The 15,126-nt window shown below is 39.2% G+C and overlaps 1 protein-coding gene across 1 annotated transcript in view; it reads right to left on the reverse strand.

Moving 5' to 3' along the window:
* The window catches only part of rngtt (RNA guanylyltransferase and 5'-phosphatase), a 194,252-nt gene that overhangs the window by 168,881 nt on the left and 10,245 nt on the right, over window positions 1-15,126 (reverse strand). The window contains exons 5-8 of the mRNA XM_036582370.1: window positions 8,895-8,970; window positions 6,377-6,629; window positions 2,923-3,032; window positions 250-351 (exon numbers count right to left, since the gene is read on the reverse strand). Coding sequence (XP_036438263.1) covers window positions 250-351; window positions 2,923-3,032; window positions 6,377-6,629; window positions 8,895-8,970 — 541 coding nt within the window. The remainder of the gene's footprint in view (window positions 1-249; window positions 352-2,922; window positions 3,033-6,376; window positions 6,630-8,894; window positions 8,971-15,126) is intronic.

The following is a 15,126-nucleotide window of genomic DNA, read 5'->3' on the forward strand; positions in this document are numbered from 1 at the left end:
CTGAGGCTGTAATGGAGAAATACTCGGTCCCTGACACAGATGGGAGAACAGCCAAACTCTGCTGATCGGATTCCAAATGGGGATGCTGCGTTCTGGTCCTTCCCCAGCGACTACAGGCGCTAACAGACGCGAAGAGAGTCTCTGGTGTACGTAAGGACCTTATGAAGGACAGCTTGTGAAGGACTGCTCAGAGGGGCAGGCGCGTGTACGTGTGTGTGAGTGTGTGTGAATGTGGAATATTGAGCTTACCGTGTTCCATCTGCCTTCCAGCTAACCTTGTAGCCGTTCTGCTCCAACAGACGAATATTTCGCCTGTCCATCGACACGGGCTGAGCGCCGGGGAACCCAGACCTGAGACAGACGCACAAAGAGATGAAATATAGGGGTGCTCTGATATCATTATCGTTAATGATAACATGCATTAAACATTTAAGTTCAACTTAGTTCACACTGTAATCAGTATATGAAGTGTAGTACGATTATTTCTTTGAAGGTGATGATGCTGATGCTATCTGCAGTATATTGCATTGGCTGTACAAGCCACTGACTTTTCAAAAATTGGTTGCAAAACTGCAGTGCTGTTTTGAAATGAAACACAAAGTTGTAAGCAGTAATTACTGGATGTAATTCCAGTATCAGGCCAGGTAGTAATACATCATACTTCGGTGATAATTTCTTCACTAAAGAACGCTTGAAGAACCCTCTTTTTTTAGAGTGTAGAACTATTTTAGTTCTTATTACAGTTAACATTTTGAATCTACTTCACAGCTACGTTTTCTTCCATGTCTCATTGCATTAAAGGCTGTTCAGTGAAAATTATGGCACTTACAAGGAACGTATAAATGTAGAGATATATTATTTATTAGAAATGTGCATTCTAACTCATTTTGATATGAAAGCGTCCACAAGTTAAGGAATGGATTTACGGTTAACTGTGATAAAGTAAAAAAACTACAGAAAAATGTCCAAAAAAGGGTACTTTGGCCTGAAGTTGATGCAGGGCTGGAGCTGTAAGCTTACTCTTTTAGGCAATGGCACTGGTGTTTAGAGGCTTAAAAATCAGCAGCACAAAACTTTGGCAGCAAGCAGAGCAATACATCTGAAAACGTTTTATTATTCAGTAAAAGCCATGGGAAATGAATGGTTTTGGTGTTGAATAAGTGACATTAACTGCCTCTTCAAATGTGAGTTAAAACTACAGCTAACTGGCACAACACTGGATTCTGATGAGGACCCTCTTGAACAAAGCATTTTCTCCTCAGTGGATAAAACATCCCAGATAGCAAGCATATATCGGTCCGCTGGCTTGATAAGGTCGGCACCCCACGCTGTCCATTTGACACTGCTGGTCAACCCTCAGACGACCCAGATTACTGTCCTGAACACAAGCTTTAACTAGTTTTTATTTTCCTCAAACAGATTTTAAATGTACACAGCCTTTTATTTTAGAAAATAAACTCAAGTCAAATATTAACAACAACTGAGAGAAAATAAGGCCTCATATAAAAAGATTTTATAGAAAATATTGTTGCTGACACTGTACTAGATTAAAATTATTTACTTAACTACTTTACAAAGTATAACTAAAGAAAGGGAGGAAGGAAAAATAAGTTATTTAAACTATGAGTAGAAAAATGAGCGTTAATATGTGGAATTTTTTCTATTACTCTGCTTAAACACCTGAAAATGCGGAGCAAAATGACCGCCAGTTTATATCAGCAGTAGTTAGCTTAGTTAGCAATAAAGCTGCGCTACATCTGCTTTCTCAGTCACATCTTTAGCAGCATCCATTCACATTATGGCACTTGCGTTTTGGTGTGGCACAGTATAATATACATACATACTCACAAACACAAGCAAAACTGCAATAGAAACATTAAGGCTTTAAAACATAAAGGCAGTACTTCTTTGAATTGTTAGTCTCTCTATTTCGAAGTCTCTCATCTTCCTGTGCTCTGATTTCAGAATTCAAATACATATATTATGTACATATACATGTTTAACAATATCACTCAGCCCTATATGCACCTCTAGATCTAAATTAAAAGGAACCAACTGCTTTCTAATCTCCTCGGGCTGATTCAGATTTGTGCTCCCACAAACCAAAAAAGTTTGCTTTGCTTGTCTTCGCTCTGAGCTGCATGACTCATTGTTCACACCTCAGAACTAATCAATATGAAGTCGGAGGACGGGCTATGTGACAAAAGCCATTCTTATGCCACAAAAAGGGCTGTCATTTATTAAGGCACGACTATACTTTTAGACAGTTCAGAGGACATCAGCAGAAATGTTTCCGCCTTCTCTGTAGGCATCAGAAAAGGAGCTATTTGCGGCCATACGCTGTGTGTGACAAGACTTCACACTGATGTAAGTCTGGCACAACCCCATCTAGCCCCATTTTAAGAGCGTGGCATTTTGCAGAAGAATTTAACACTTTTTTTGAACGCTTCCAAGCAAACTCAAAGTCAAAAATCAGTTTAGAGGCAGGGAATATTTCGTGCTTGGTAAACTGCCCTAGACAGGCTTATAAAGTGCTCTTAAGTTGGGTTCTTCTTTCATTGGGAACTATGTATGAGGTGACCTAATTAAAAGTAAGAAGTCATTTGATCATCTGCACACATAAAGCTCTTGTTTCTGACTGTAAAGGATTGCATAATTTCTCTAATTGTTTCTGATCTACCCAAAGGTTTAGCAATGGCATATTTACAAGATAGAAATGGACCAATATTCCCTCCATAAAGACTCTGTAGTATCTGAACAATACTAAATCAGCTGTTAGCATGCAAAAGAAACAACACTAAAGGTTCAGCAGGGCAGGGTTGTATAATTTCGACCATTTCTCATATTTTCCATTCTGGACAGTGGAAAAGGCTTTTCTCTGTTCACATAGACATAAAACAGAGGTCACGTCCAACCACTCACTTTTCCCATTCGCAGAACTCCTGGCACTTCCGCTGTACCTGCCCCAGTTTGGGTTGTGTGGTCACCTGATTCACTCCTTTAACCGATACACCCTCCAGGAACACGGCCCCCTGATGTGAAAGAAATTAACTTAAATAACAACGACAATAAAGATAATTTACACAACTGCCCCCTTCCCCCAACTGTATCATACTGCACAAAGGCGTTTAAATGACCATTGTTCCTTTTCTGACTTGCACAAAGAAAGGGAAAAGTCAAAAGAAAAAAATTATTAAAAGCTGCAAAGAAAGTGGGGCTCCTAACAGCCATGCAAGACACGCTAGACCACCAAAACTGTCCCCATCATATAAACAGTACTTTCATCTTTGAGGGAGAGGAGAAAATCAAGCTCCACTCTTGCTTCAGATCTGAAAAAAATCCACAGGCGTTTCGGTCCTTATTTCCACAGTGAGAAGACAACTCAGCACTATGAGTCTGAATGGATGTGTAGCTGTCAAGAAGCCCTTACTAAGAAAAGGAGGCAGACCAAAAAAAAAAAGAACATGTGCAGATCAAACAAAGTAGTGCTGGTGTTCTCAGAACAATGGACTGACCAGTTCAGAGCCCAGTTCTCAACATCACTGAATGTGTTTGGGATTACTTGGATGGTGCGAAGCACAAAATGCAACCAACTTAAAAGGCTGAACTTCGGAGGTGTGGAACAATATCCCTGCAGATTTCTTTGAAAAACTGAAAGCAATTCTCCTGAAAAGAATGGAAGCTGTAATGAAAGAAAAAGTTGGACAACCTACATAATGAAAAAAAAAAACTGATGATATATTCAGTTGTTGAGGCTTCTGTGTGATTTTCTGTTTAATATATATTTTCTGCTTAAATTACTTACTTGTACTTACTGGCCATTTTGGCTGGAAATTAAATAAATGAAGAGTGGTCTCTAACTTGCGCAGTACTGTAGTTGATAAGTGAAGATCATAACATAAAACATTAAGCTTAGCTGCTGATTTTAGCTATAAAACAAACTTTTGTTCATTTTTATAGACAGCAGTCTGTCATACCATGTCAGAAAAAACATAAGCAAGTCTATTTGAGATCACTTAACAACTTGACACAGTTTGTGGTAAGTGTGTGATGGCTTAGACATGCAGTCTGCACAGCCAATGGATAGCTATAAGCTTCCATTACTTATTAAGGGCATTAGCCTTGTAACTCCAGTGCAAAACTAACGAAGCAAACTTCAGACAGCAAACATGTCTTGGCTGATTGATTATTTTTGGGTTAAGGGCAAAACTGTAAATTTGATTTTTGGCAGAACCATCTCTTTAAAGCATGTGGCGTCCAGGCCCCCTTTGCCTGTCATATCCTCCTACACACAGCCAACTCAGTTAAACTTCCTCCGAGCACCTCCGCCAAGCTGGGAGAGGAAATATGACTGACATTAATAATCAGGTGGAAGAAAAAAAAAAGATCCCCCTGAATAGAAACATAAGCCCTCCTTCTGCCTCATGCTTGATTTGTTTTCCGGTGCCATCGTTGGGGAGCCGTAGGCCTGATGGATATACACGGTAGTAATTTCATTAGAGCCATTACAAGGGACATCCACATAGGCCCAGCTAATTGCACTATTCTAATGAGACAGGAGGATGCAGCTGCAATTATCACACACTGAGTTGTTCATTAAACGGATGAAAAATCGAACATGGCTGCTGCTGTTAGGAAACATACTGAAAACTTAGCAAAAAACAAAAAAGTGTGTGAGTTTAGCGAGTTTACAGTTCATTTAGCTGAAGTCATAAAGCAGCATCAAAACAAAGCTTGATCAACTTTGATACAATAAGCAGCTTCCTCATTTGTCGGCTTGTCTAAAGCTCAGAGCAGAAAGAAAACATCTACATCAGCCAAGTGGAATAAAGGAAAGTGGGTTACTGAGTTGTGAAAGCTGCTTGCTCAGCTTCGGGTGAGAGAAACTACAGGCTCCACTTCTTGTACGGGTAGCAACACTAAAAATGGAACTAGCTCACCTATTTAATGCCAGAGCACACCATCCCAACAACACCAGCATATCAAACCTGGCAGTTGTTACAATGTACAGTGTAAAAAAACAAAAAAAACAAAACAAAAAAAAAACACATATTTTAGAATGGTGTAAACGGAAAAGATTCTAGAACAGAGCAAATTTGAGTAAAGGTTCTAAAACAGAGCAAAAGCAGAAAAATATTTGAGTGAATGAGACACCACATTCTAGAACAGTGTGAATGGGGAGAACATTCTAGAACAGTATGCATGAGGGAAACATATTTAAACTGTGTGACTGGGCAAGAAAATTCTAGACCAGTGTGAATGAAGAAGAAACATTCTAGAATAGTGTGAATGAGGGAAAACATTCTAGACCACATTCAAGGATAAAGTGAACTGGGGAGAACGTTCTAGAACACTGTGAATGTTGGCAAATGTTTTACAATGTAAAAAAAAATATTTATACTCGAAAATGTACCAGTGTGGATGAAGAGAAGGTTCTAGAACTGTGTGAATTGTGAATAAAAGAGAAGATTCCAGAACAGTGTGAATGGAGAAGATTCTAGAACAGTGTGAATGGAGAAGATTCTAGAACAGTATAAACTGTGAATACAAGAGAAGATTCTAGAACAGTGTGAATGAAGCAGATTCTAGAACAGTGTGAATGTGAGAGAAGATTTTAGAACAGCGTGAATGGATGACAAGATTCTGGAATGGCCCAAAATTGTGAGAATATTTTAGAAGAGTGAGAATGAGTGACCACATTGCAGAATAGAGTGAATGAGGAGAACATTCAAGTCCAGTGTGAGCAGGGGAGAACATTTTAGAACAATATAAACGGATGAGAAGATTCCAGAGCAGTGTGAATGGACGAGAAGATTCTAGTACAGCGTTCTCATGAATGAGGAAGTAGGCTAGTGGCTGACGGATGTTGATAAGACTGACCACTTAGATGTTGAAATTTAGGATGTAATTACAGAATGACTGAATTTTTTCTCAGTAGCACTGAAGTAATTCAGTCTGTACCACAAAACTATTGATATCTGATACCCAGTCTTATGATGATAGCATTCTAGCACAGTGTGAATGAGGAGGAACATTCTAGAACAGTGTAAAGGTTGGAGAACACTCTTCTTCTAACCCACAAGTACGTATGGGTTTGCTGGTGTTTGTTGGGTCAGAGTGCTCTGGCATTCAGTGGAAGGGAAAACATGCATAAAACAGTCACCATTTCTTCTAGCAACAATGGAGACAAGTCTACTGCTATGTTCTTATATGACAATCAAAAAAGAACTGAACTTTTCAAACTCAAACTCTGTCCATTCAGTTTGACAGTAAACCTATACTGGCTCTAGATATCAGCCTGAAGCACACGACTGCTGGATTAAGTAATGATGTACAATAGAACAGACATTTGTGTTCTGATAAAATAAAATCTCACCAATTTCAGTTTCTCTTTCTTCTTCTTGCCTGGATTGGAGCCAGATGAGCTCGGTCCAGACTCTTGACTAATCACGTTCCCGTCATCATCGACATCACCGTCGTTGTCGTCCTCAAAACACCAGTCGGGGAGCTTGGGGGCAGCGGGCGTGTCGTCTACGTCACCATAGCGCCGAAAGAGCTCTTTCAGGTAGTCTCCTTTGTAGATGCCAGGTGAGCGCGCCTGGGCAAACGCGGCTACGGCCGCCTCAATGCTGAACACAGAGAGAAACAAACCTCACTACAGCAGGCAATGAGCATTACAGCAGAGTTTCACCAAAGAAATACAAAGAAATAATACAGTCGATCAGCCAACGCTTGCTTGGTATCCTAAGTTTGCTTAGTTTTGTGCAGCAGTAATGAGGCTTAAGTAGCAACGTTTTGGAGCCGGCCTCTTACTGCCATGCAGAAAGTTACATATCAATTACACTGCTTTTAAAATTATGCATTAACATACAATACCGGGCACAAGCCAGACCCCACCCTTCATTTAGTTAACAAGCAAAACATACAGCTCTGCGCAAATGTCTTAGGTACCTAAGCACATTCTTTAAAACCATCTTTATTTTGGCTTATAAAAAGCACATATATCATTAGAATAAATGCAAATAAATATTTATAATAATAAAAAAGAGGAAAAAGTAACAAGAATGTCTCATCTTAAAAAGTTAGTCAGCTTGTCTGAAGAACCAAGTTTTCTTACAGATTTCTCACTGATGTCTCCAACCATCATACAGATTTGTTAAACACCACCACCAGCACTGATCACCAGTATTGACTGAGCCAAAGCAGATATTGGATGATAACTACAGATAGGGGTGGCATTATCAGAGGTGTTTTTCAATATTTAGAGTGTCCATCCTTTCACTTTATTACAGCTTTCATTATTTTTAAGAGACTTGCTTTCAGTTTTTCAAAGAAATCTGCAGAGAAATCTCCAAAGTTCAGTCTTAGATGCTGGCTGCATTTTCTGCTTCACACAATCCAAATAACTGCTAACATACTGTGATCTGGAGTGGCCTGTCCACTGTTCTGAGAGCACCAGCAGTTTTAGACTCATAGATGTCTTGTCACAGTGGAAGTACGGACAGAAACACCTGTGGATGTTTTCAGATCTAAAGCACGAGCAGAGCTTGATTTCTCCTCTCTCTCAAAGATGAAAGCTTTAAGTGCTGTTTATCTGATGGAGACAGCTTTAGTGGTCTATCATGTCTTGCAGTTCAATTTCTCTATGTCTTGATAAGCCTTTAAACTCCAGTTTTGGAAACTCTGCCTTTTCACTTATTTTCCCTTGGCTTTTTCCTTCCTTATGCAAATGGATTATCTTATATAAACTCTTCCCAGAAATATCTTCTGAAAAGTAAATAACTTTTAACCAAAAATGAAAGAAATGGATAGCGTGACTTTTGCACAGTACTGTAGTTCTGGAAATCATTAATAAACGCAAGCAATGGTGTATTATGAAGTATGAGACAAAACAAAAGACAACACAATCAATCAAAAAGATACAAAACAAAAACAGACTTGGTGAAAACGGACAAAGAGAGAATATAATGTTGCGCTTAATGTAATTTTGCCGTGCCTTATGTATGTGTGTGAGAAGCTGCTTACAGGCCAGGGCTATTCTGGAGGGCCAGTGTCCAGCACAGTTTGGCCATTTCCCCTACTGAAACACACCCACTCACCCTGTCAATTAACAGAGGAGTTGAATCAAGTTTGTCTGAGCAGAGAGATCACCAGACTTTGCTGGACACTGGCCCTCCAGAACCCTGCGATGTCTATGACAATGTAAACATGTCACAATCAATGATGGGATCATTACAAGATATGACTGTTAACAATCTATGAGAGGTCATAAGTTGGTATCCACTACATCAGTGCAAAAGACTGGGAGGCGAAATAGAAAAATAAACAAACAATCTTCCTTCCATCCCACACCCTCTTTTAAATAACAGTGACACTGTCAGCATGTTCCACTGCCTCCCATGTGCAAAACAAGATGGCTTACCGGATGATTACAGGAGACTGTTCTGACAGTGACCTTCTCAGAACCCATTTGTGAGTGTGTCTCAGAGCCTAAAGATACATCAGCCCTTCAAGATCTATAATGAATAATTTATCTCGTTCTGCAGAGGCTTCTGAGACGTTTCCATTATTTCTTCCCCTTCACAGAGCAAAGCCTCTGTATGACTGATCTGACTGTGAATCACTGGTGCATTATTATATCACACCTCCAGAATCCTGGTGTTAAGTAAACGACTCCATACTGCTGGACATTTCGGGTCGTTTCACCCTTTGGATGATGCAATTTTGCGCCGCAGCGGTTTTCCCTCAGCGTTGGCCGGGTCCGCACACTAGACCACGGTCTAAATCTTTTATCGTTTCTATTTCAGGGCTGTTTATTTTCAGAGAGTCTGGGAGGTGGGCGTATGACGCAAGCCAGCGCGCAAGCGCAAAAACACATGCTGATGGCCTCTCACCTCCAGTCCATTTTCTCCACTAGGTAGGCGCAGATCAAAAAGCCGGTCCGATTGAAGCCATGGGTACAGTGGACACCTGTGGGGAGAGACAGCATGAATGAATGATCCACAGCTTACTCACTCACTCACTCACTCACTCACCCACATCTCCTCCTCTCCATCTCTCATCTATTCATCATTGTTGTATCAGGGGTATTGGCTGCTTCCACTCCGCTACCTCGGTCAGTGTCTCATTAGATGCATGTAAGCTTTCTGTACGATCAATCTCATTACTGCCTTGGGAAATCACATGATTGATGAGGTGCCCTGCTAGCTGTGCTTCAGGTCAGGAAAGCTGATGGCCGTGGGTGTAGCGACTCATATGTACAGAAATCTTAAAATGTGTCCACTTAATCGAGTATCTGAATAAGGCATGCGCAGTGTGGAAGCGCAAAATGAAATTGCGTAATATCTTGTCATTCTTCAACACAGAACTGCAGGGTCACAAGCACTGTAGCTATATACAGAAACAGTATGAATTATTGATGACGCCTTTCAGCATGGACATACTGTTCCATTATTAGTGTCGTAATGTGTATAGGTTGAGGTGAAGGGTCTTGGTAGTGTTATTGTATGCTTGAAAGTCTACTGTTGTGCTGTTCTGTGCAAAAAGTCAAAATGGCAATCAAGTACAAGTTATTCATTTTTCAGCATCAGAAATAGCAGAAAATCACACAAAAGCCTCAACAACAAAATACAGTGTCAATTTTTTCAGTATTTAGTGTATTTAATCTGTGCCTTTATTACAGCTTCCATTTACGCTTTCAGAAAGAAAGAAATCTGAAAGGCTATTCTTAGAAGTTAGTTGCATTTCCTGCTTCTCGGATCTGACTACTCCCAGTTACAGATTTACGCCCAATCCCATTTCACCTCCATTGCCCCTCGATTTTTGCACTTTCACGTCTAGGGGTAGGGTCTCCCGCTTTTTGATGAGACAGAGGGGTAGGGCGAAGTGGTAAGGCTACATGGCCCTCCAAACTGAGGCTTTTCAGAGACAAACTCCAAACAGAGTGTCATGGAAAAAAAAGAAAAACCGGCAAGATGGCTGCACAAGAGACCAAAGAAACCCACAAATGTGAGAATTTTCTCCTTAAAAATTACGATAACCACTGTATTATCTGAGTTTAATGTCATTTCAATGTATTATGGCCCTTTTCTTCATAACAAGCATAAATATCGCAAGTAGTATGCTGATGTCTCAGTAGTTAGCTAGCAAAATTTCCAGATCCAGCTTAAATGGTGGATAAGATGGAAAATTTGAGCGAGAAGCTGGTGAACAGCTGACTTCAGCTTCATATCACTTAAGAATTAGGGATGGGCGATAATAAGTAATTGTCGCGTCCCCCCTCTTTAAAGGCATATGATACCCTAAATTTAACTAAAACCCAGCAGCGAGGTTGCTGAACTTTACCCGCCTCTGCTGTCACTGCAGACTGGCAGGGTCACCTACAGAGCGGCGCTAGTAGCCTGTTAATGATGTTCTTTTTTATTTGAGGGTCTCATTTTCATAGGGAAAGATTTCAACCACTACCCCTTGTAACTCGGTGGGCAAGTTGACGCTTGAAAACAAGGGGTGGGGTAAAAATAAGAAATGGGACTGGGCCTTAGACTTCAGTCTATAAAACCTTATTCCACCTTACTCCATCTTGGATGTCACATTTTTGCTAATCTAATGCAAGTTTGGTTCTTTTTTGTCCATTTCCTTCCCTGAGTAACAGTTTCTTGGCAGCTACACATCCTTTCAGACTCGTGGTGTTGAGCCATCTTCTCATTGTGGAATGACAGTGAGAAACAAATGGATTTTTTCAGATCTGAAGCAAGAGTGGAGCTCGGATTTCTTCTACCTCTCAAAGATAAAAGCTTTGACAGTTGCACAGTACTTAACATTAATGTCCCGTGTGATTTTATATATGTTACATTCTGCCATACAACCTCCTTGAACCTGGATTATGAAAAGAATTTCTTCTCAGAATGACAATAAATTAAACAATTTTAAAAAATGATGACGAATGCGTACAGTGTAAGTTGTGTGACTGTTGTTCTATAGTCCAACTGCATTAACCCAACAACGAACTAACATGCTATACCTTTAAAACACTGATATTCAAACAGCAGAAATAGCTAAACTGCACATCCCTATTCGGCAGGGTCTGGAAATGGTTAATTCTATGTGATTATTTCATTATAATGAACATTCTGAGAATGGAGCCTCAGAGGCTCTCTTTGCTGCGTATGGCCTTGAATTATATCAGCTCGCATTGTACTAGGTGAGAAAAAAGGCACAAAAGCTGCATGTTTTCTACCTGGAGAGAAAGAGGACAGAGAAATGGTTCACTCAGTCCTACCTTTGTAGCATATGAACCTTTACAAAGAAAGGGTAGTGAATATCAACTCAAACTTATATCACAATATTTCTCATAACGTGGACAGTAACGACCTCATCATACATCAAAAATGTAAAAGTCATTATTATTAAAACAACAACAACAACAACAACAACAACAACAACAACAACATGAAAAGAATTACTACTATGACTGCACAGTAGCATAGTTCTTTATGAGGCCGCTGTCACAAAGGAGCTTTACAGAAATCCGGGTCCAAGGCCCAAGCAAGCAAGCCCACAGCAGCAAGGGAAAAGAAACACATCCTCCTTTGGTCGACACCGGATAGCAAAACAGTAATACAATAAAAGCAGTAAGAGTTGTGGAAATGATGACTAAAGTTCAAATATTCATTCTAATGAATATTTAACACTGAATAATCATTGAATAAGTCTAATCATTCAACAGAAGCGTTCAGATTAACCGATGACTAAGATTAGCAGCCTAGCAGAGTTTATCTAGTGCAAATGTCAGCGTCTACCCTTCGTTAAGTTCCATTTAAAGAGGCGATTAAGTGACAGGAAAAAAACGAAAATATTTAACAAAAAAGCTCCACCTAAAAAGCCACTAAGCGTCAATATCAGAGAAAAAAAAGCAGAACATATGTAACAAAAAATAACACAGAAGCCTCAACAACTATATACAATATCAAAATGTTCAGTATTTATTGAGTCCACTCTTTTCCTGTATTACAGCTTCCATTCTTTTTGGGAGTCTTGCTTTCAGCTTTTCAAGGAAATCTGCAGGGATATTTTTCCACACCACCAAAGTTGAGGCCTAGAAGTTGGTTGCACTTTGTGTTTCTCATGATCTAATAATCCCAAACACATTCAATGATGTTGAAGTCTTACAAAGAGAGTTTAATAAGTCCGGTATCTATATTCAATAATAATAACAATTACAATAATAATAATAATAATAATAATTAGTCCCAAGGACATAATATTGAAAAATGTAGCTGTTGTAATGAGTTTATTGGATTTAGTGCAGCACATGATGTGAAATGCTCAATACAAATCATTGTATTCATAGTTTTTGGTCATATTTTAGATTTTTCAAGTATTTTTGATAGTCTTTTCCAAAGCATATATCTTGCCATATTGTGTATCATGAAAAAGTGTCAGGATATTGCATGTTTGCCATATCGCCCACCTCTACTTGCATCATCGTTAGAAAAGAAGCATGAACTCCAATAACTGTAAACTCTTATTTTTCCCCCCAATTAATTTTCTCTGACTGGCTTCAGATCTGAAAACAGGAGTTTTTGTTCATACTTCCACTGTGAGAAGACAACTCAACGCTATGAGTCTGAAAGGATGTGTAGCTGTTAGGGAAATAGACAAAAAAGGTGAAAAAAGAAGCTGCTGGTGCTCTCAGAACAATGGACTGACCACCCCAGGGTCCAGACATCAACATCATTGAATGTGCTTGATTACTTGGATTGTGAGAAGCAGAAAATGCAATCAACTTCTAAGACTGAACCTTAGAGGTGTGAAAAAATATCCCTGCAGATTTCTTTGAAAAACTGAAAGTCAAACAGAATGGAAGCTGTAATAAAGGCAAAGCGTGGGCACATATATTTAGTTGTTGAGACTTTATGTAATGAAATGCAATAATACACACACATTATATACATACCTATATATACACATCCTTTTATTTATATATATATATATATATATATATATATATATATATAAAAAACTCAACACTATATATATAAGGATATTGCATGTTTGCTCTATCGCCCACCTCTACTTGCACCATCGTTAGGAAAGAAGCATGAACTGACTTTCCTCTTCCTTATGAACATGAATTATATCTAATCTCAGAAACATCTGTAAAAATGAATATCTTGAATTTAATGGCCATTTTTACAGAAATTTAAATAAATACGGATGACCTCTTTTTTTCCACATAGTACTGTATGAATTATGTAACATCATTTGATTTGTCTTGAGGGCGAGACGTCACTGGTTTTGGGCTTAACATGACATTTGGTACACTTTAAAATCCATTTCGCGCAGCATAGTTTGCACTCAAAGCTCTAATAGAAAGCATAGCCAATAAAGATACATGTGCACCATGCCTTAAGTTTATTTGAGAGTAATTCTGGAACCTCATTCAACACATAAGAACACAACAGCAGCTTTAAGTGAGTGTGCGACATTAAGCCCTCTGGCCTCTCTCCGTCTCTCTTTATCACTTTCTCTCTCCGTCCTCTAATCTTCCTCTTCCTTCCTCTAGACCACTCGTTCAGTCACTGACTAATTCACCCCCACCGTTTCTCACGCTCGCTCACCCTCTGTCACTCTCTAACAAAGCCCATCCCTTTTCACTCTAACACTGTCAAACATGACCACCCTCTCTCTCTAGCTCACCCACACTCTACATCTCTCTCTTACTAATTCATGCTCACTAAGCCACCCTCACTCGCTCTTTCCATCCTTTCTTTCTCAGGCGTTGATGAGTTTCTGTCCTCTGAGGTACAAAGGAAAACAAAACCATTCTCACCTCTTTATTAACCAACTCCGCTAAAGCTAATCAAAGCAAAGCTGCAACACACACTAGTCAGTTGCTACTAACAGTTCCTTTCCAGCCGTGCAAACGTTTGCCTCCCAGCACTGTCAAATCTTTTTAACACATATATATATATATATATATATACATACATACATACACACACACACACACACACACACATATGCCTGAGGATATTAAAGCAAAAAAAAAGAGGCATTTAAAAATATGGCAGAGGCCTAAGGACTTTGTGGCTGGAGAAATATCTAATTTGGCATTTGATTAAGGGCGGAGAGCGGTGTCAAAGTTTGCTTTCATGCACAATTTTATGGGGAAGGTTTTGTACATCATTAATCAATGCAACTAATGCCAACAGACTTTTCACGGTAGCTCTCAACAGTGTAATTAAAACACTAACTCTTTTTTATTAAAATGAAGGGGGAAAAAAAAAACACTAATGAGTCTTTTATGAATGCACAGTCACGCAAGCACAAGCACCAGGAAAAAGAATATGTAAAACTGGCAAACCAGTAATGATGGTTCTGAACAACTGAAGTGCATGACCTACAGAGGATCCTTAAAGCAGGAGGCCCCAGTGTCCTTATGCATCACTATGTATGTGTTGTATATATGTAAGTATCTATAGTCGGAAACCACCCTTCATTTAATTTATGTTAAGTCAAATTGGTTATTAAGTACAATTTATTCATGTTTTCAGAAGATATTTCTGAGGAGATTGGATATCAGATAATCCACTTGCACAAGGCCAAAAGAAAAGCTTTCAAAATATGAGTAGAAGACACAGAGAAAATGAGACACCTAACAACCACCTGCAAGACCTGGTAGACCACCAAATCTGTCACAATCAGATAAACAGTACTTAAAGTTTTCATCTTTGAGAAAGAGGAGAAAATCAAGGTCCACTCTTGCTTCAGATCTGAAAACATCCACAGGAGTTTCTGTTCATGCTTCTACTGTGAGAAGACAACTCAGCGCTATGAGTCTGAAAGGATGTGTAGCTGGCAAGAAGCTCTTACTGAGAAAAGGGAAATAGACAAAAAAGGTAAAAAAAGAAGCCGCTGGACATCAACATCATTGAATGTGCTTGATTACTTGGATTGTGAGAAACAGAAAATGCAATCAACTTCTAAGACTGAACTTTAGAGGTGTGGAAAAATATCCCTGCAGATTTCTTTGAAAAACTGAAAGTCAAACAGAATGGAAGCTAAGGGTGGCAAAGGGTGGGCACACATTAGTTGTTGAGGTGGCTTTATGTAATAAAATGTAAT

Source organism: Colossoma macropomum, unplaced genomic scaffold (genome assembly GCF_904425465.1).
Source record: "Colossoma macropomum unplaced genomic scaffold, Colossoma_macropomum, whole genome shotgun sequence".
Classification (NCBI taxonomy): Eukaryota; Metazoa; Chordata; class Actinopteri; order Characiformes; family Serrasalmidae; genus Colossoma; species Colossoma macropomum.